This window comes from Oncorhynchus clarkii, chromosome 4 (assembly GCF_045791955.1).
Source record: "Oncorhynchus clarkii lewisi isolate Uvic-CL-2024 chromosome 4, UVic_Ocla_1.0, whole genome shotgun sequence".
Lineage (NCBI taxonomy): Eukaryota > Metazoa > Chordata > Actinopteri > Salmoniformes > Salmonidae > Oncorhynchus > Oncorhynchus clarkii.
In genome coordinates this window covers 6,051,450-6,074,336 of record NC_092150.1, presented here as the reverse complement: position 1 = coordinate 6,074,336, position 22,887 = coordinate 6,051,450, and the positions used below count along the sequence as shown (strand labels likewise).

The 22,887-nt window shown below is 38.1% G+C and overlaps 1 protein-coding gene across 2 annotated transcripts in view; it reads right to left on the bottom strand.

Moving 5' to 3' along the window:
• Positions 1-22,887, bottom strand: part of LOC139406338 (plakophilin-3-like) — a 67,446-nt gene that overhangs the window by 29,588 nt on the left and 14,971 nt on the right. Inside the window, exons 1-7 of one of the 2 annotated variants that reach the window (XM_071148842.1) lie at positions 15,900-16,018; positions 7,830-7,921; positions 2,747-2,914; positions 2,475-2,597; positions 1,331-1,522; positions 845-1,090; positions 84-241 (exon numbers count right to left, since the gene is read on the bottom strand). In XM_071148842.1, the coding sequence (XP_071004943.1) occupies positions 84-241; positions 845-1,090; positions 1,331-1,522; positions 2,475-2,597; positions 2,747-2,914; positions 7,830-7,901 (959 nt within the window). In that variant the 5' untranslated portion in view covers positions 7,902-7,921; positions 15,900-16,018. Of the gene's footprint in view, positions 1-83; positions 242-844; positions 1,091-1,330; positions 1,523-2,474; positions 2,598-2,746; positions 2,915-7,829; positions 7,922-15,899; positions 16,019-22,887 lie in introns of those variants that run through there. The other variant, XM_071148841.1, reaches the window with a different exon arrangement.

Here is a 22,887-nt window from a genome sequence, read left to right as displayed (position 1 = left end):
AATTTACCGGTTTCCTCACAGCTATTTATCCCGGGAATAGGGAGTGTTTAACCACTCACTCGCGATATTTAACCACTCCTTACCTGCTGAGGTTGCCCATGCTGCCTGTCATGTCCATCGCTCCGTCGTAGATGTCCATGCCCTTCCCAACACTGTGCATGCTCTTGATAGACATGGTCCTGGGCAGAGTGGTCTGCCTCTGTTGCTGCATCATCAGATTCCCCTGAGACCCAGACGACATCTAATAACAATAACATTATATTCAATTACAATAATACATTTTCAATTGTTTAGCGCTTTTCATTATACCAAAGCTCTACTTAGGAAAAAATATATATAATATAAGAAAAAAATTAAAACTACCAATGACATAAAACATTTTATTTTTTAGAATCAAGGCAGGTAAAATAGCAATATAGGACTAGATGCTGAGAATCCGCTCAGTTTAGCCCTGGTCCATCATGGGGCTATGTGAATATGTGAACCCTCCCGAGTGGCGCAGCGGTCTAAGGCACTGCATCTCAGTGGTACGGGCGTCACTACAGACCCTGGTTCGATTCCAGGCTGTATGACAACCGGCCGTGATTGGGAGTCACATAGGGCGGCGCACAATTGGCCCAGCGTCGTCCGGGTTAAGATTTGGCCGGTGTAGGCCGTCATTGTAAAATAAGAATTTGTTCTTAACTGTCTTGCCTCGTTAAATAAATGTAAAAAATCAATGTGTGTCCACTCACTTCTCAGAGTTGTTGTATTAATTTTGTGTATTCCGTTTTGCTTTCTGATCACACATAACAAAAATGTCCATGCGAATGGGCTATAAACCTATCACATCGCAAATCCTCACCTGGCCCATCATGAATCCTCCTCCACTGCCGTAGCTACTTCCCCCAGGGGGGAGGGTGGAAGCCCCAGACATGACGAAGTTCCCCCCCCCACCGCCGTAGCTACTTCCCCCAGGGGGGAGGGTGGAAGCCCCAGACATGGAGCCCATGGACATCCTGTTGTTCCTGTTGTTGATCCTGCTGATGGTGCGAAACGCTGGCCCTTTAAAGGAATGCTGCTGCTGGACCGACATCATCTCCTCTCCCCCCTAGCAGAAATGTAAATGTTCATAAAAAAATTAAAAAAACGTGCTGTAAATATAATAATTATTATATTGTAACGCAAATGAAATTTACATATTTGCTTTTACAAACACCTGAAAAGCTAGTTTGGCATTATTTGTTCCTAAATGTATTTGAAATACATAACTCATTTTCACATTCCATAGAACATATAAGAATTGCAATGTGTTAATCTCGTTTGAAAATTTCGATAGGGCTCCACCAACCATCCTCATGGGGGCTTGGTAGGCCATGGACCCTCCTCCTCCTGCCTGTCTCATCTGGGTCCCAGAGCTGTAGGCTCCTCCATTGACGGTGCTGTAGACAGACTGCTGGCGGTTGAATGTGGCATCGTGGTCCGAGACGAGGCTGACCCCATCGCTGCCATCCGCATCTACCCAGGCTGCCACTGGGGACGGCTGAAACAAGATTCAGAACAAGTCAGAATCAGAAAACTACCTCATCAATACAGACAGAACATCAACATCGATACAGACAGACAGAACATCAACATCGATACAGACAGACAACATAAACATCAATACAGACAGGACATCAACATCAATACAGACAGAACATCACCATCAATACAGACAGAACATCAACATCAATACAGACAGAACATCACCATCAATACAGACAGGACATCAACATCAATACCACATCAATGCAGACAGACATCAACACAGACAGAACATCACCATCAATACAGACAGAGGACATCAACTCCAATACCACATCAATACAGACAGAACATCAACATCAATACAGACAGAACATCAACATCGATACAGACAGACAACATAAACATCAATACAGACAGAGGACATCAACATCAATACCACATCAATACAGACAGACAACATCAACACCACATCAATACAGACAGAACATCAACATCAATACCACATCAATACAGACAGACAACATCAATACAGACAGAACATCAATACAGACAGAACATCAACATCGATACAGACAGACAACATAAACATCAATACAGACAGAGGACATCAACATCAATACCACATCAATACAGACAGACAACATCAACACCACATCAATACAGACAGAACATCAACATCAATACAGACAGAACATCAACATCGATACAGACAGACAACATAAACATCAATACAGACAGACAACATAAACATCAATACAGACAGAGGACATCAACATCAATACCACATCAATACAGACAGACAACATCAATACCACATCAATACAGACAGACAACATCAATACAGACAGAACATCAACATCAACACCACATCAATACAGATATACAACACTTGAAAGAAAAACCTTACGTTGACATTGACACAATACACACAGAACACATCATGCAGTGTATCTAAAGTCAGATACCTGAGCGGGCATGTTCTGGAGCCTAACGGAACGCAGGGACATGGTCTCTAGGTCTGGGCCGGGAGCACGGCTCATCGCCCGGTTCACGGTGGACATCTGTTGCCTCATGGCCCCTCCGCCAGCCTGGTAGAACAGAGTTAATCAGCACACTGGTACACATACATGATTAACATATGCCCCCCCCACACAGAAAAAATAACATTGCCTTGCTTCAGATGCCCAAAAGGATCTGTATGGTAGTCGAAGAATACAGTAACTCATTAACGTGGTACCTGGTAGCCCCCTCCCCCATGGTAGCCCCCGCTCAGGCTCATGTTATCGTGGTACTGGTACCCTCCTCCTCCTCCTCCTCCACCCCCCATGCTGAGCCTCTGACCACCACTCAGGTCCATCGCCGAGCGGGAGGAAAAACCACCAGAGTAGTGAGACATCCTGGGTGCCTGGGACAGAAGAGGAAGTAGAGGAGAAGTTGAAAAAATATTGTATTGTACATTTGCATTAATTTCCATGGAAATTTGTCTTTATTGCTTCTAACCAGCCACCAAGACACAGACTGTAACCCCCCCCCGGGGGAGGTGATCAATAATGAAGGCCTGGAGGGTGATTAATAATGAAGGCCTGGGGAGGTGATCAATATTGAAAGCCTGGTGGGTGATCAATAATGAAGGCCTGGGGAGGTGATCAATAATGAAGACCTGGGAGGTGATCAATAATGAAGGCCTGGGGAGGTGATCAATAATGAAGGCCTGGGGAGGTGATCAATAATGAAGGCCTGGGGAGGTGATCAATAATGAAGCCTTGGGGAGGTGATCAATAATGAAGCCTTGGGGAGGTGATCAATAATGAAGCCCTGGAGGGTGATCAATAATGAAGGCCTGGGGAGGTGATCAATAATGAAGACCGGGGGAGGTGATCAATAATGAAGACCGGGGGAGGTGATCAATAATGAAAGCCTGGTGGGTGATCAATAATGAAGACCTGGGGAGGTGATCAATAATGAAGCCCTGGGGAGGTGATCAATAATGAAGCCCTGGGGAGGTGATCAATAATGAAGGCCTGGGGAGGTGATCAATAATGAAGGCCTGGGGAGGTGATCAATAATGAAGGCCTGGGGAGGTGATCAATAATGAAGGCCTGGGGAGGTGATCAATAATGAAGACCTGGGGAGGTGATCAATAATGAAGGCCTGGGGAGGTGATCAAAAATGAAGGCCTGGGGAGGTGATCAATAATGAAGGCCTGGGGAGGTGATCAAAAATGAAGGCCTGGGGAGGTGATCAATAATGAAGGCCTGGGGAGGTGATCAATAATGAAGACCTGGGGAGGTGATCAATAATGAAGGCCTGGGGAGGTGATCAATAATGAAAGCCTGGGGAGGTGATCAATAATGAAGACCTGGGGAGGTGATCAATAATGAAGGCCTGGGGAGGTGATCAATAATGAAGACCTGGTGGGTGATCAATAATGAAGACCTGGGGAGGTGATCAATAATGAAGGCCTGGTGGGTGATCAATAATGAAGACCTGGTGGGTGATCAATAATGAAGACCGGGGGAGGTGATCAATAATGAAGGCCTGGGGAGGTGATCAATAATGAAGACCGGGGGAGGTGATCAATAATGAAGACCGGGGGAGGTGATCAATAATGAAGACCGGGGGAGGTGATCAATAATGAAAGCCTGGTGGGTGATCAATAATGAAGGCTTGGGGAGGTGATCAATAATGAAGACCGGGGGAGGTGATCAATAATGAAGGCCTGGGGAGGTGATCAATAATGAAGACTGGGGGAGGTGATCAATAATGAAGGCCTGGGAGGTGATCAATAATGAAGACCGGGGGAGGTGATCAATAATGAAGACCTGGGGAGGTGATCAATAATGAAGACCGGGGGAGGTGATCAATAATGAAGCCTTGGGGAGGTGATCAATAATGAAGACCTGGGGAGGTGATCAATAATGAAGGCCTGGGGAGGTGATCAATAATGAAGGCCTGGGGAGGTGATCAATAATGAAGACCGGGGGAGGTGATCAAAAATGAAGGCCTGGGGAGGTGATCAAAAATGAAGGCCTGGGGAGGTGATCAAAAATGAAGGCCTGGGGAGGTGATCAAAAATGAAGGCCTGGGGAGGTGATCAATAATGAAGGCCTGGGGAGGTGATCAATAATGAAGACCTGGGGAGGTGATCAATAATGAAGGCCTGGGGAGGTGATCAATAATGAAGACCTGGTGGGTGATCAATAATGAAGACCTGGGGAGGTGATCAATAATGAAGGCCTGGTGGGTGATCAATAATGAAGACCTGGTGGGTGATCAATAATGAAGACCGGGGGAGGTGATCAATAATGAAGACCGGGGGAGGTGATCAATAATGAAGACCGGGGGAGGTGATCAATAATGAAAGCCTGGTGGGTGATCAATAATGAAGGCTTGGGGAGGTGATCAATAATGAAGACCGGGGGAGGTGATCAATAATGAAAGCCTGGTGGGTGATCAATAATGAAGGCTTGGGGAGGTGATCAATAATGAAGACCGGGGGAGGTGATCAATAATGAAAGCCTGGTGGGTGATCAATAATGAAGGCTTGGGGAGGTGATCAATAATGAAGGCCTGGGGAGGTGATCAATAATGACGAGCGATCAGGATGACATGTTTACCTGACAAAGACAGGTGGAGACATGCCAGGAGCCCCGGAGAAAACTCTAGGACATATCTGAGTAAACTGGTCGACCATATTTGGCTAAGCTTCCAGATGGCGAACTTCACCATTACATCAGTGTTGTTGACATTATCTTGTTAGCGGTTGGAGTGAACAACAGGGCCTTCTCTCTCGACCTTGGGAGGAAACCCTCCCTAACTCAGACTCGATGGATTCTTAGAATGAGCTAATTATTTTTCAGAAACCACATACAGCATGTTATCTGACTGTTATCAGAAAAAAAACTATTTGGTTTTTCGAAGGCCAGAGGCATATTTCTATCCTTTATGTTGAGAATGAGAAATGATTGTGGTTCTATCGTTATACGTCTACTGCTAATGCTAATCACTATGACCCCGCTTCTATGACTCCGCCTCTATGACTCCGCCTCTATGACTCCGCCTCTATGACTCCGCCTCTATGACTCCGCCACTATTAGCGGGGACAACAAACTCTGACCTTTCCAGATATACCTTTAGTAGATAGTGTAAATGCTGTGAGTCACTGTCATAAAAAGGGAGTGGCTCGTGTCTATGGACTAGTGTTGACACAAGTAAAAATTCTGTGTACCTTCATTGTGCAAAGCTAATTGTAAAAGTCACGGGGAAATTGTTGAGTTTAGAATTATAATTGTTTTATGGGGTCAACAAGGCCACTATAATGGAGTTCTTTCTGTCGTTACCATTACCGTGTACATGTGAATCATTTATTTACTGTATCTATTCTACTGTATGTACCACAGGAGGGTAGTGGGACCTTACTTAGGGAGGACGGGCTCGTGGTAATGGCTGGAGCGGAATCAGTGGAATGGTTTTAAATACATCAAACACATGGTTTCCATGGTTTCCAGGTGTTTGATGCCGTTCCATTTGCTCCGTTACAGACATTATTATGAGCCGTCCTCCCCTTGGCAGCCTCTGATGGTGTGTAATGTATATTTGCTGAATACAAAACACAATATACATCTAGTAAAATGTTACATTCATTAATTTAATTAATTTCATCCATGGCAAGTTCATTCAGCAATGACATTGTGTAATGGTGTCATAGTCTAATGATATCTGCTACGCTAACGTGAGGTGGGAACATTCTGACTGTGAGATGTGGAGGAATCTGAAGGGTGGAGAGCCGCTGTGAAATACCACACTTACAGAGCCCAGAGAAGACCTAGCTCGATGGCTCTGTCAACACTGCACTGTGAAACCATCCCACTGTGTTGATAGCTGACTGTATTCACAGGAAGCTGCAGAGAGCGAACACAGCGTTTAAGCTGCATATTTTCACGTAGACAGACACCGTCTATAATATCTCTTTACTGGCAACAACACGTAAGTCTGCAGGGCTCTTTTGACCATCTGCTGAACATATCAAGAGGAACTCAGAAACCATCGGATGTGTAATGGAGACAGTATTTTCCTAAGAAAATACTGCATGTTGGCCGACATTGTTTATAACACATTTATAATATATTTATAATACCTGGTCCCTAAAACGGAGTAGAACTCACCGTGACAGGTCTGGAGGCAGGACTACCACTCACCATGACAGGTGTGGAGGCAGGACTACCACTCACCATGACAGGTGTGGAGGCTGTGTAGATGCAGGACTACCACTCACCATGACAGGTCTGGAGGCTGTGTAGATGCAGGACTACCACTCACCATGACAGGTCTGGAGGCTGTGTAGATGCAGGACTACCACTCACCATGACAGGTGTGGAGGCAGGACTACCACTCACCATGACAGGTGTGGAGGCAGGACTACCACTCACCATGACAGGTGTGGAGGCAGGACTACAACTCACCATGACAGGTGTGGAGGCAGGACTACCACTCACCATGACAGGTGTGGAGGCAGGACTACCACTCACCATGACAGGTGTGGAGGCAGGACTACCACTCACCATGACAGGTGTGGAGGCTGTGTAGATGCAGGACTACCACTCACCATGACAGGTCTGGAGGCTGTGTAGATGCAGGACTACCACTCACCATGACAGGTCTGGAGGCTGTGTAGATGCAGGACTACCACTCACCATGACAGGTGTGGAGGCAGGACTACCACTCACCATGACAGGTGTGGAGGCAAGACTACCACTCACCATGACAGGTCTGGAGGCAAGACTACCACTCACCATGACAGGTGTGGAGGCAGGACTACCACTCACCATGACAGGTGTGGAGGCAGGACTACCACTCACCATGACAGGTGTGGAGGCAGGACTACCACTCACCATGACAGGTGTGGAGGCAGGACTACCACTCACCATGACAGGTGTGGAGGCAGGACTACCACTCACCATGACAGGTGTGGAGGCAGGACTACCACTCACCATGACAGGTGTGGAGGCAGGACTACCACTCACCATGACAGGTGTGGAGGCAGGACTACCACTCACCATGACAGGTGTGGAGGCTGTGTAGATGCAGGACTACCACTCACCATGACAGGTCTGGAGGCTGTGTAGATGCAGGACTACCACTCACCATGACAGGTCTGGAGGCTGTGTAGATGCAGGACTACCACTCACCATGACAGGTGTGGAGGCAGGACTACCACTCACCATGACAGGTGTGGAGGCAGGACTACCACTCACCATGACAGGTGTGGAGGCAGGACTACCACTCACCATGACAGGTGTGGAGGCAGGACTACCACTCACCATGACAGGTCTGGAGGCTGTGTAGACGTAGGACTTAGAGCTGAACCCTGGGTTGAAGGTCTGGTACTTCATTGTTGAAGAACCGCTGTGTTCTACAAAACAAAAAGAGAGAGGGGAAATCAGAAAATGTCATGAATCAACACTAAGGAAGGACCTGAATCAGCCCACCAAAATCTGATCCAATTTAAAGACAACTCTAAGGAAGGACCTGAATCAGCCCACCAAAATCTGATCCAATTTAAAGACAACACTAAGGAAGGACCTGAATCAGCCCACCAAAATCTGATCCAATTTAAAGACAACTCTAAGGAAGGACCTGAATCAGCCCACCAAAATCTGATCCAATTTAAAGACAACACTAAGGAAGGACCTGAATCAGCCCACCAAAATCTGATCCAATTTAAAGACAACACTAAGGAAGGACCTGAATCAGCCCACCAAAAACTGATCCAATTTAAAGACAACACTAAGGAAGTACCTGAATCAGCACACCAAAATCTGATCCAATTTAAAGACAACACTAAGGAAGGACCTGAATCAGCCCACCAAAATCTGATCCAATTTAAAGACAACACTAAGGAAGGACCTGAATCAGCCCACCAAAATCTGATCCAATTTAAAGACAACACTAAGGAAGGACCTGAATCAGCCCACCAAAAACTGATCCAATTTAAAGACAACACTAAGGAAGGACCTGAATCAGCCCACCAAAATCTGATCCAATTTAAAGACAACACTAAGGAAGGACCTGAATCAGCCCACCAAAAACTGATCCAATTTAAAGACAACACTAAGGAAGGACCTGAATCAGCCACCAAAAACTGATCCAATTTAAAGACAACACTAAGGAAGGACCTGAATCAGCCACCAAAAACTGATCCAATTTAAAGACAACACTAAGGAAGGACCTGAATCAGCACACCAAAATCTGATCCAATTTAAAGACAACACTAAGGAAGGACCTGAATCAGCCCACCAAAAACTGATCCAATTTAAAGACAACACTAAGGAAGGACCTGAATCAGCCACCAAAATCTGATCCAATTTAAAGACAACACTAAGGAAGGACCTGAATCAGCCACCAAAATCTGATCCAATTTAAAGACAACACTAAGGAAGGACCTGAATCAGCCCACCAAAAACTGATCCAATTTAAAGACAACTCTAAGGAAGGACCTGAATCAGCACACCAAAATCTGATCCAATTTAAAGACAACACTAAGGAAGGACCTGAATCAGCCCACCAAAAACTGATCCAATTTAAAGACAACACTAAGGAAGGACCTGAATCAGCCACCAAAATCTGATCCAATTTAAAGACAACACTAAGGAAGGACCTGAATCAGCCACCAAAATCTGATCCAATTTAAAGACAACACTAAGGAAGGACCTGAATCAGCACACCAAAAACTGATCCAATTTAAAGACAACACTAAGGAAGGACCTGAATCAGCCCACCAAAAACTGATCCAATTTAAAGACAACACTAAGGAAGGACCTGAATCAGCACACCAAAATCTGATCCAATTTAAAGACAACACTAAGGAAGGACCTGAATCAGCCCACCAAAATCTGATCCAATTTAAAGACAACACTAAGGAAGGACCTGAATCAGCACACCAAAATCTGATCCAATTTAAAGACAACACTAAGGAAGGACCTGAATCAGCACACCAAAATCTGATCCAATTTAAAGACAACACTAAGGAAGGACCTGAATCAGCACACCAAAATCTGATCCAATTTAAAGACAACACTAAGGAAGGACCTGAATCAGCCACCAAAAACTGATCCAATTTAAAGACAACACTAAGGAAGGACCTGAATCAGCACACCAAAATCTGATCCAATTTAAAGACAACACTAAGGAAGGACCTGAATCAGCACACCAAAATCTGATCCAATTTAAAGACAACACTAAGGAAGGACCTGAATCAGCCCACCAAAATCTGATCCAATTTAAAGACAACACTAAGGAAGGACCTGAATCAGCCCACCAAAATCTGATCCAATTTAAAGACAACACTAAGGAAGTACCTGAATCAGCACACCAAAATCTGATCCAATTTAAAGACAACTCTAAGGAAGGACCTGAATCAGCCCACCAAAATCTGATCCAATTTAAAGACAACACTAAGGAAGGACCAGAATCAGCACACCAAAATCTGATCCAATTTAAAGACAACACTAAGGAAGGACCTGAATCAGCCCACCAAAAACTGATCCAATTTAAAGACAACACTAAGGAAGGACCTGAATCAGCCCACCAAAATCTGATCCAATTTAAAGACAACACTAAGGAAGGACCTGAATCAGCACACCAAAAACTGATCCAATTTAAAGACAACACTAAGGAAGGACCTGAATCAGCACACCAAAAACTGATCCAATTTAAAGACAACACTAAGGAAGGACCTGAATCAGCACACCAAAATCTGATCCAATTTAAAGACAACACTAAGGAAGGACCTGAATCAGCCACCAAAAACTGATCCAATTTAAAGACAACACTAAGGAAGGACCTGAATCAGCACACCAAAATCTGATCCAATTTAAAGACAACACTAAGGAAGGACCTGAATCAGCACACCAAAATCTGATCCAATTTAAAGACAACACTAAGGAAGGACCTGAATCAGCCCACCAAAATCTGATCCAATTTAAAGACAACACTAAGGAAGGACCTGAATCAGCACACCAAAATCTGATCCAATTTAAAGACAACTCTAAGGAAGGACCTGAATCAGCCCACCAAAATCTGATCCAATTTAAAGACAACACTAAGGAAGGACCAGAATCAGCACACCAAAATCTGATCCAATTTAAAGACAACACTAAGGAAGGACCTGAATCAGCCCACCAAAAACTGATCCAATTTAAAGACAACACTAAGGAAGGACCTGAATCAGCCCACCAAAATCTGATCCAATTTAAAGACAACACTAAGGAAGGACCTGAATCAGCACACCAAAATCTGATCCAATTTAAAGACAACACTAAGGAAGGACCTGAATCAGCCCACCAAAAACTGATCCAATTTAAAGACAACACTAAGGAAGGACCTGAATCAGCCCACCAAAATCTGATCCAATTTAAAGACAACACTAAGGAAGGACCTGAATCAGCACACCAAAATCTGATCCAATTTAAAGACAACACTAAGGAAGGACCTGAATCAGCCCACCAAAAACTGATCCAATTTAAAGACAACACTAAGGAAGGACCTGAATCAGCCCACCAAAATCTGATCCAATTTAAAGACAACACTAAGGAAGGACCTGAATCAGCCCACCAAAATCTGATCCAATTTAAAGACAACACTAAGGAAGGACCTGAATCAGCCCACCAAAAACTGATCCAATTTAAAGACAACACTAAGGAAGGACCTGAATCAGCACACCAAAAACTGATCCAATTTAAAGACAACTCTAAGCCTTGTGTTTTTCACCACCACCACCACCACCACCACACCTAATTAAACATCGATACATCAATACATTGGTATAACTAGTTTAATGATATGGGACATGACATTGGTATAACTAGTTTAATGATATGGGACATGACATTGGTATAACTAGTTTAATGATATGGGACATGACACAACAGAGAGCAGAGATAGTACAGAGTAGAGATCGTACAGAGCAGAGATAGTACAGAGTAGAGATCGTACAGAGCAGAGATAGGATAGAGTAGAGATCGTACAGAGTAGGGATAGGATAGAGTAGAGATCGTACAGAGTAGGGATAGAATAGAGTAGAGATCGTACAGAGTAGGGATAGGATAGAGTAGAGATCGTACAGAGTAGGGATAGGATAGAGTAGAGATCGTACAGAGTAGGGATAGGATAGAGTAGAGATCGTACAGAGTAGGGATAGAATAGAGTAGAGATCGTACAGAGTAGGGATAGAATAGAGTAGAGATCGTACAGAGTAGGGATAGAATAGAGTAGAGATCGTACAGAGTAGGGATAGGATAGAGTAGAGATCGTACAGAGTAGGGATAGGATAGAGTAGAGATCGTACAGAGTAGGGATAGGATAGAGTAGAGATCGTACAGAGTAGGGATAGGATAGAGTAGAGATCGTACAGAGTAGGGATAGGATAGAGTAGAGATCGTACAGAGTAGGGATAGGATAGAGTAGAGATCGTACAGAGTAGGGATAGAATAGAGTAGAGATCGTACAGAGTAGGGATAGGATAGAGTAGAGATCGTACAGAGTAGGGATAGGATAGAGTAGAGATCGTACAGAGTAGGGATAGGATAGAGTAGAGATCGTACAGAGTAGGGATAGGATAGAGTAGAGATCGTACAGAGTAGGGATAGGATAGAGTAGAGATCGTACAGAGTAGGGATAGGATAGAGTAGAGATCGTACAGAGTAGGGATAGGATAGAGTAGAGATCGTACAGAGTAGGGATAGGATAGAGTAGAGATCGTACAGAGTAGGGATAGGATAGAGTAGAGATCGTACAGAGTAGGGAGAGGATAGAGTAGAGATCGTACAGAGTAGAGATTGAACAGAGTAGAGATCGTACAGTGTAGAGATTTTACAGAGTAGAGATTGTAGAGAGTAGAGATTTTACAGAGTAGAGATTGTAGAGAGTAGAGATTGTAGAGAATTGTACAGATTGTACAGAGTAGAGATTTTACAGAGTAGAGATTGTAGAGAGTAGAGATCGTACAGAGTAGAGATCGTACAGAGTAGAGATCGTACAGAGTAGAGATCGTACAGAGGGCAGAGATCAAATCAAATCAAATGTTATTATTCAAATGTGTTGAATACAACAGGTGTAGTAGACCTCACAGTGAAATGCTGAATACAACAGGTGTAGTAGACCTCACAGTGAAATGCTGAATACAACAGGTGTAGTAGACCTCACAGTGAAATGCTGAATACAACAGGTGTAGTAGACCTTACAGTGAAATGCTGAATACAACAGGTGTAGTAGACCTCACAGTGAAATGCTGAATACAACAGGTGTAGTAGACCTCACAGTGAAATGCTGAATACAACAGGTGTAGTAGACCTTACAGTGAAATGCTGAATACAACAGGTGTAGTAGACCTCACAGTGAAATGCTGAATACAACAGGTGTAGTAGACCTTACAGTGAAATGCTGAATACAACAGGTGTAGTAGACCTTACAGTGAAATGCTGAATACAACAGGTGTAGTAGACCTTACAGTGAAATGCTGAATACAACAGGTGTAGTAGACCTCACAGTGAAATGCTGAATACAACAGGTGTAGTAGACCTTACAGTGAAATGCTGAATACAACAGGTGTAGTAGACCTTACAGTGAAATGCTGAATACAACAGGTGTAGTAGACCTCACAGTGAAATGCTGAATACAACAGGTGTAGTAGACCTCACAGTGAAATGCTGAATACAACAGGTGTAGTAGACCTCACAGTGAAATGCTGAATACAACAGGTGTAGTAGACCTCACAGTGAAATGCTGAATACAACAGGTGTAGTAGACCTTACAGTGAAATGCTGAATACAACAGGTGTAGTAGACCTTACAGTGAAATGCTGAATACAACAGGTGTAGTAGACCTCACAGTGAAATGCTGAATACAACAGGTGTAGTAGACCGTACTGTGAAATGCTGAATACAACAGGTGTAGTAGACCTCACAGTGAAATGCTGAATACAACAGGTGTAGTAGACCTTACAGTGAAATGCTGAATACAACAGGTGTAGTAGACCTTACAGTGAAATGCTAAATACAACAGGTGTAGTAGACCTTACAGTGAAATGCTGAATACAACAGGTGTAGTAGACCTAACAGTGAAATGCTGAATACAACAGGTGTAGGTAGACCTCACAGTGAAATGCTGAATACAACAGGTGTAGTAGACCTTACAGTGTAATGATGAATACAACAGGTGTAGTAGACATCACAGTGAAATGCTGAATACAACAGGTGTAGTAGACCTTACAGTGAAATGCTAAATACAACAGGTGTAGTAGACCTCACAGTGAAATGCTGAATACAACAGGTGTAGTAGACCTTACAGTGAAATGCTGAATACAACAGGTGTAGTAGACCTTACAGTGAAATGCTGAATACAACAGGTGTAGTAGACCTTACAGTGAAATGCTGAATACAACAGGTGTAGTAGACCTTACAGTGAAATGCTAAATACAACAGGTGTAGTAGACCTCACAGTGAAATGCTGAATACAACAGGTGTAGTAGACCTTACAGTGAAATGCTAAATACAACAGGTGTAGTAGACCTTACAGTGAAATGCTGAATACAACAGGTGTAGTAGACCTTACAGTGAAATGCTGAATACAACAGGTGTAGTAGACCTCACAGTGAAATGCTGAATACAACAGGTGTAGTAGACCTTACAGTGAAATGCTGAATTACAACAGGTGTAGTAGACCTTACAGTGAAATGCTGAATACAACAGGTGTAGTAGACCTTACAGTGAAATGCTGAATACAACAGGTGTAGTAGACCTTACAGTGAAATGCTGAATACAACAGGTGTAGTAGACCTTACAGTGAAATGCTGAATACAACAGGTGTAGTAGACCTCACAGTGAAATGCTGAATACAACAGGTGTAGTAGACCTTACAGTGAAATGCTGAATACAACAGGTGTAGTAGACCTTACAGTGAAATGCTGAATACAACAGGTGTAGTAGACCTTACAGTGAAATGCTGAATACAACAGGTGTTGTAGACCTTACAGTGAAATGCTGAATACAACAGGTGTAGTAGACCTCACAGTGAAATGCTGAATACAACAGGTGTAGTAGACCTCACAGTGAAATGCTGAATACAACAGGTGTAGTAGACCTTACAGTGAAATGCTGAATACAACAGGTGTAGTAGACCTTACAGTGAAATGCTGAATACAACAGGTGTAGTAGACCTTACAGTGAAATGCTGAATACAACAGGTGTAGGTAGACCTTACAGTGAAATGCTGAATACAACAGGTGTAGTAGACCTTACAGTGAAATGCTGAATACAACATGTGTAGTAAACCTTACAGTGAAATGCTGAATACAACAGGTGTAGTAGACCTTACAGTGAAATGCTGAATACAACAGGTGTAGTAGACATTACAGTGAAATGCTGAATACAACAGGTGTAGTAGACCTTACAGTGAAATGCTGAATACAACAGGTGTAGTAGACCTTACAGTGAAATGCTGAATACAACAGGTGTAGTAAACCTTACAGTGAAATGCTGAATACAACAGGTGTAGTAGACCTTACAGTGAAATGCTGAATACAACAGGTGTAGTAGACATTACAGTGAAATGCTGAATACAACAGGTGTAGTAGACCTTACAGTGAAATGCTGAATACAACAGGTGTAGTAGACCTTACAGTGAAATGCTGAATACAACAGGTGTAGGTAGACCTTACAGTGAAATGTTTACTTACGAGCCGCTAACCGACAGTGCAGTTTCAAAAAATACGGAAAAGAATAAGAGATAAAAGTAACAAGTAATTAAAGAGCAGCAGTAGAAAGTAACAATATACACATGGGGGGTGCCGATAAAGTTAATGTGCGGGGGCACCGGTTAGTTGAGGTAGTAAGTACATGTATTAAAGTGACTATGCATAGATGACAACAGAGAGTGGCAGTGGTGTGGAGAGGGGAGGGGGGAGGCAATGCAAATAGTCAGGATAGCCATTTGACTAGATGTGCAGGAGTCTTATGGCTTGGGGGGGAAGGAGCTGTTTAGAAGCCTCTTGGACCTAGACTTGGCGCTCCTGTACCGCTTGCCGTACAGTAGCAGAAAGAACAGTCTATGACTGGGGTGGCTGGAGTCTTTGACAATTAGTACAGTGTGCAGAGATAGCACAGAGCAGAGATTGGACAGAGCAGAGATAATACAGAGAGCAGAGATAATACAGAGAGCAGAGATAATACAGAGAGCAGAGATAATACAGAGAGCAGAGATAATACAGAGAGCAGAGATAGTACAGAAAGCAGAGATAGTACAGAGCAGAGATTGCACAGAGCAGAGTTTGCACAGAGAGCAGAAGGACAGAAGGACAACAGTTGTATATAGTAGTTTACAGGCACCAACCTGACCTGGGAGCAATTAGTATTTGTTTTCTTTCAAACACCTTGAGCGTGTGATTGAGCTTGTTAGGGCCGGAGGGGCAGGATCTGCAACGGGGCTACTCCACTGGTTGTGTTACTCCAGACGACATCAAATAAAGCACAGATAAAATATTTCAAAACAAAATAAATACTATTTGGACCCAACCCAGCGTCCTCGGGGAAGAGAAACAGTGACTAATTAAATGTTTCTGTATAATTAAAGCACTGAGAGGCATAAAGAGCAGTGATCTTAGGGTAGTGTGTGTGTGTGTGTGTGTGTAATTACAGAGTCATGTGTTAGTGACAGGCTAAGTCAGAAGGAGTTGCAGAACAGACTGACTAACCTCTGCAGTTCACTGACACAGTTATCTGGCTTTACTAGCTGTACAAGGCTGGACACACACACACACACACACACACACACACACACACACACACACACACACACACACACACACACACACACGCCACAGGTGGTTGACACGGTTATCTGGCTTCACTGAAACTAGTTAACAAGGCCAAATGAAGGTTTCTGTCTCAGTATGTAAAACTACACCGCTGAATAGAAATGTTCAATAAATACAGAATATTGTTATTGTTCTATAACATACATATTGTTATTGTTCTATAACATACTTACTGTTATTGTTCTATAACATACATATTGTTATTGTTCTATAACATACATATTGTTATTGTTATTGTTCTATAACATACATATTGTTGTTGTTATTGTTCTATAACATACATATTGTTGTTGTTCTATAACATACATATTGTTATTGTTGTTGTTCTATAACATACATATTGTTATTGTTCTATAACATACATATTGTTATTGTTCTATAACATACATATTGTTATTGTTATTGTTCTATAACATACATATTGTTGTTGTTCTATAACATACATATTGTTATTGTTATTGTTCTATAACATACTTACTGTTATTGTTCTATAACATACATATTGTTATTGTTCTATAACATACATATTGTTATTGTTCTATAACATACATATTGTTATTGTTCTATAACATACATATTGTTATTGTTCTATAACATACATATTGTTATTGTTATTGTTCTATAACATACATATTGTTGTTGTTATTGTTCTATAACATACATATTGTTGTTGTTATTGTTCTATAACATACTTACTGTTATTGTTCTATAACATACATATTGTTATTGTTCTATAACATACATATTGTTATTGTTATTGTTCTATAACATACATATTGTTATTGTTATTGTTCTATAACATACATATTGTTGTTGTTATTGTTCTATAACATACATATTGTTATTGTTATTGTTCTATAACATACTTACTGTTATTGTTCTATAACATACTTACTGTTATTGTTCTATAACATACATATTGTTATTGTTCTATAACATACATATTGTTATTGTTATTGTTCTATAACATACATATTGTTATTGTTATTATTCTATAACATACATATTGTTGTTGTTCTATAACATACATATTGTTATTGTTGTTGTTCTATAACATACATATTGTTATTGTTCTATAACATACATATTGTTATTGTTATTGTTCTATAACATACATATTGTTATTGTTGTTGTTATATAACATACATATTGTTATTGTTATTGTTCTATAACATACATATTGTTGTTGTTCTATAACATACATATTGTTATTGTTGTTGTTCTATAACATACATATTGTTATTGTTATTGTTCTATAACATACATATTGTTGTTGTTATTGTTCTATAACATACATATTGTTGTTGTTCTATAACATACATATTGTTGTTGTTATTGTTCTATAACATACATATTGTTGTTGTTCTATAACATACATATTGTTGTTGTTCTATAACATACATATTGTTATTGTTATTGTTCTATAACATACATATTGTTGTTGTTCTATAACATACATATTGTTATTGTTCTATAACATACTTACTGTTATTGTTCTATAACATACATATTGTTATTGTTATTGTTCTATAACATACATATTGTTATTGTTATTGTTCTATAACATACATATTGTTGTTGTTCTATAACATACATATTGTTATTGTTCTATAACATACATATTGTTGTTGTTCTATAACATACATATTGTTATTGTTCTATAACATACATATTGTTGTTGTTCTATAACATACATATTGTTATTGTTCTATAACATACTTACTGTTATTGTTCTATAACATACTTACTGTTATTGTTCTATAACATACATATTGTTATTGTTATTGTTCTATAACATACATATTGTTATTGTTATTGTTCTATAACATACATATTGTTGTTGTTCTATAACATACTTACTGTTATTGTTCTATAACATACATATTGTTATTGTTGTTGTTCTATAACATACATATTGTTATTGTTATTGTTCTATAACATACATATTGTTATTGTTATTGTTCTATAACATACATATTGTTGTTGTTCTATAACATACATATTGTTATTGTTATTGTTCTATAACATACATATTGTTGTTGTTCTATAACATACATATTGTTATTGTTGTTGTTCTATAACATACATATTGTTATTGTTCTATAACATACATATTGTTATTGTTATTGTTCTATAACATACATATTGTTATTGTTGTTGTTCTATAACATACATATTGTTGTTGTTCTATAACATACATATTGTTATTGTTATTGTTCTATAACATACATATTGTTGTTGTTCTATAACATACATATTGTTATTGTTGTTGTTCTATAACATACATATTGTTATTGTTATTGTTCTATAACATACATATTGTTGTTGTTATTGTTCTATAACATACATATTGTTGTTGTTCTATAACATACATATTGTTATTGTTATTGTTCTATAACATACATATTGTTATTGTTGTTGTTATATAACATACATATTGTTGTTGTTCTATAACATACATATTGTTGTTGTTCTATAACATACATATTGTTATTGTTACTGTTCTATAACATACATATTGTTATTGTTCTATAACATACATATTGTTATTGTTATTGTTCTATAACATACATATTGTTGTTGTTCTATAACATACATATTGTTATTGTTGTTGTTCTATAACATACATATTGTTATTGTTATTGTTCTATAACATACATATTGTTGTTGTTATTGTTCTATAACATACATATTGTTGTTGTTCTATAACATACATATTGTTGTTGTTATTGTTCTATAACATACATATTGTTATTGTTGTTGTTCTATAACATACATATTGTTGTTGTTCTATAACATACATATTGTTATTGTTGTTGTTCTATAACATACATATTGTTATTGTTGTTGTTCTATAACATACATATTGTTGTTGTTCTATAACATACATATTGTTATTGTTGTTGTTCTATAACATACATATTGTTATTGTTGTTGTTCTATAACATACATATTGTTGTTGTTCTATAACATACATATTGTTATTGTTGTTGTTCTATAACATACATATTGTTATTGTTGTTGTTCTATAACATACATATTGTTATTGTTATTGTTCTATAACATACATATTGTTGTTGTTATTGTTCTATAACATACATATTGTTGTTGTTCTATAACATACATATTGTTGTTGTTATTGTTCTATAACATACATATTGTTGTTGTTCTATAACATACATATTGTTATTGTTATTGTTCTATAACATACATACATATTGTTATTGTTATTGTTCTATAACATACATATTGTTGTTGTTCTATAACATACATATTGTTATTGTTATTGTTCTATAACATACATATTGTTGTTGTTATTGTTCTATAACATACATATTGTTGTTGTTCTATAACATACATATTGTTATTGTTGTTGTTCTATAACATACATATTGTTGTTGTTATTGTTCTATAACATACATATTGTTGTTGTTCTATAACATACATATTGTTATTGTTGTTGTTCTATAACATACATATTGTTGTTGTTATTGTTCTATAACATACATATTGTTGTTGTTCTATAACATACATATTGTTATTGTTATTGTTCTATAACATACATATTGTTGTTGTTATTGTTCTATAACATACATATTGTTGTTGTTATTGTTCTATAACATACATATTGTTGTTGTTATTGTTCTATAACATACATATTGTTGTTGTTATTGTTCTATAACATACATATTGTTATTGTTCTATAACATACATATTGTTATTGTTCTATAACATACATATTGTTATTGTTCTATAACATACATATTGTTATTGTTCTATAACATACATATTGTTATTGTTCTATAACATACATATTGTTATTGTTCTATAACATACATATTGTTATTGTTCTATAACATACATATTGTTATTGTTATTGTTCTATAACATACATATTGTTATTGTTATTGTTCTATAACATACATATTGTTATTGTTCTATAACATACATATTGTTATTGTTATTGTTCTATAACATACATATTGTTATTGTTCTATAACATACATATTGTTATTGTTGTTGTCCTCGGGGAAGAGAAACAGTGACTAATTAAATGTTTCTGTATAATTAAAGCACTGAGAGGCATAAAGAGCAGTGATCTTAGGGTAGTGTGTGTGTGTGTGTGTGTGTAATTACAGAGTCATGTGTTAGTGACAGGCTAAGTCAGAAGGAGTTGCAGAACAGACTGACTAACCTCTGCAGTTCACTGACACAGTTATCTGGCTTTACTAGCTGTACAAGGCTGGACACACACACACACACACACACACACACACACACACACACACACACACACACGCCACAGGTGGTTGACACGGTTATCTGGCTTCACTGAAACTAGTTAACAAGGCCAAATGAAGGTTTCTGTCTCAGTATGTAAAACTACACCGCTGAATAGAAATGTTCAATAAATACAGAATATTGTTATTGTTCTATAACATACATATTGTTATTGTTCTATAACATACTTACTGTTATTGTTCTATAACATACATATTGTTATTGTTCTATAACATACATATTGTTATTGTTATTGTTCTATAACATACATATTGTTGTTGTTATTGTTCTATAACATACATATTGTTGTTGTTCTATAACATACATATTGTTATTGTTGTTGTTCTATAACATACATATTGTTATTGTTCTATAACATACATATTGTTATTGTTCTATAACATACATATTGTTATTGTTATTGTTCTATAACATACATATTGTTGTTGTTCTATAACATACATATTGTTATTGTTATTGTTCTATAACATACTTACTGTTATTGTTCTATAACATACATATTGTTATTGTTCTATAACATACATATTGTTATTGTTCTATAACATACATATTGTTATTGTTCTATAACATACATATTGTTATTGTTCTATAACATACATATTGTTATTGTTATTGTTCTATAACATACATATTGTTATTGTTGTTGTTCTATAACATACATATTGTTGTTGTTATTGTTCTATAACATACATATTGTTGTTGTTCTATAACATACATATTGTTATTGTTGTTGTTCTATAACATACATATTGTTGTTGTTATTGTTCTATAACATACATATTGTTGTTGTTCTATAACATACATATTGTTATTGTTATTGTTCTATAACATACATATTGTTGTTGTTATTGTTCTATAACATACATATTGTTGTTGTTATTGTTCTATAACATACATATTGTTGTTGTTATTGTTCTATAACATACATATTGTTATTGTTCTATAACATACATATTGTTATTGTTCTATAACATACATATTGTTATTGTTCTATAACATACATATTGTTATTGTTCTATAACATACATATTGTTATTGTTCTATAACATACATATTGTTATTGTTCTATAACATACATATTGTTATTGTTCTATAACATACATATTGTTATTGTTATTGTTCTATAACATACATATTGTTATTGTTATTGTTCTATAACATACATATTGTTATTGTTCTATAACATACATATTGTTATTGTTATTGTTCTATAACATACATATTGTTATTGTTCTATAACATACATATTGTTATTGTTGTTGTTCTATAACATACATATTGTTATTGTTCTATAACATATTGTTATTGTTATTGTTCTATAACATACATATTGTTATTGTTTATGTTTTTAAAAAATCTGTCACTTGATGGTTTCATTTTAGAATTTTTTGTAAAATGATGTATCTCCGCCTCACTGTCAGATAAATAAGTAGTACTGCTAGGTTTTACAGTCAAATGTAAAAAATAAAATAAAAAATACATTTTTAATAAAGAACTATACAAATGATACATTTGTGACATCAAAATGATTATAAAAACATCTAAGAATAATAATTAAATACATTAATATGAGATCTGTATGTAAAACATGTACATTTCACATTTCTAATTTAGCAGATGCTCTTACCCAGAGTGCCTTACAGTTAGTGCATTGATCTTAAGATATCTAGGTGAGACAACCACATATCACAGTCAAATATACAGGATGCAAACATTCCTGTTAAATAATGGATATATAGATATCTAGGTGAGACAACAATGGATATATAGATATCTAGGTGAGACAACCACATATCACAGTCAAATATACAGGATGCCAACTTTCCTGTTAAATAATGGATATATAGATATCTAGGTGAGACAACCACATATCACAGTCAAATATACAGGATGCCAACATTCCTGTTAAATAATGGATATATAGATATCTAGGTGAGACAACAATGGATATATAGATATCTAGGTGAGACAACCACATATCACAGTCAGATATACAGGATACCAACATTCCTGTTAAATAATGGATATATAGATATCTAGGTGAGACAACCACATATCACAGTCTAATATACAGGATACCAACATTCCTGTTAAATAATGGATATATAGATATCTAGGTGAGACAACCACATATCACAGTCAAATATACAGGATGCCAACATTCCTGTTAAATAATGGATATATAGATATCTAGGTGAGACAACCAC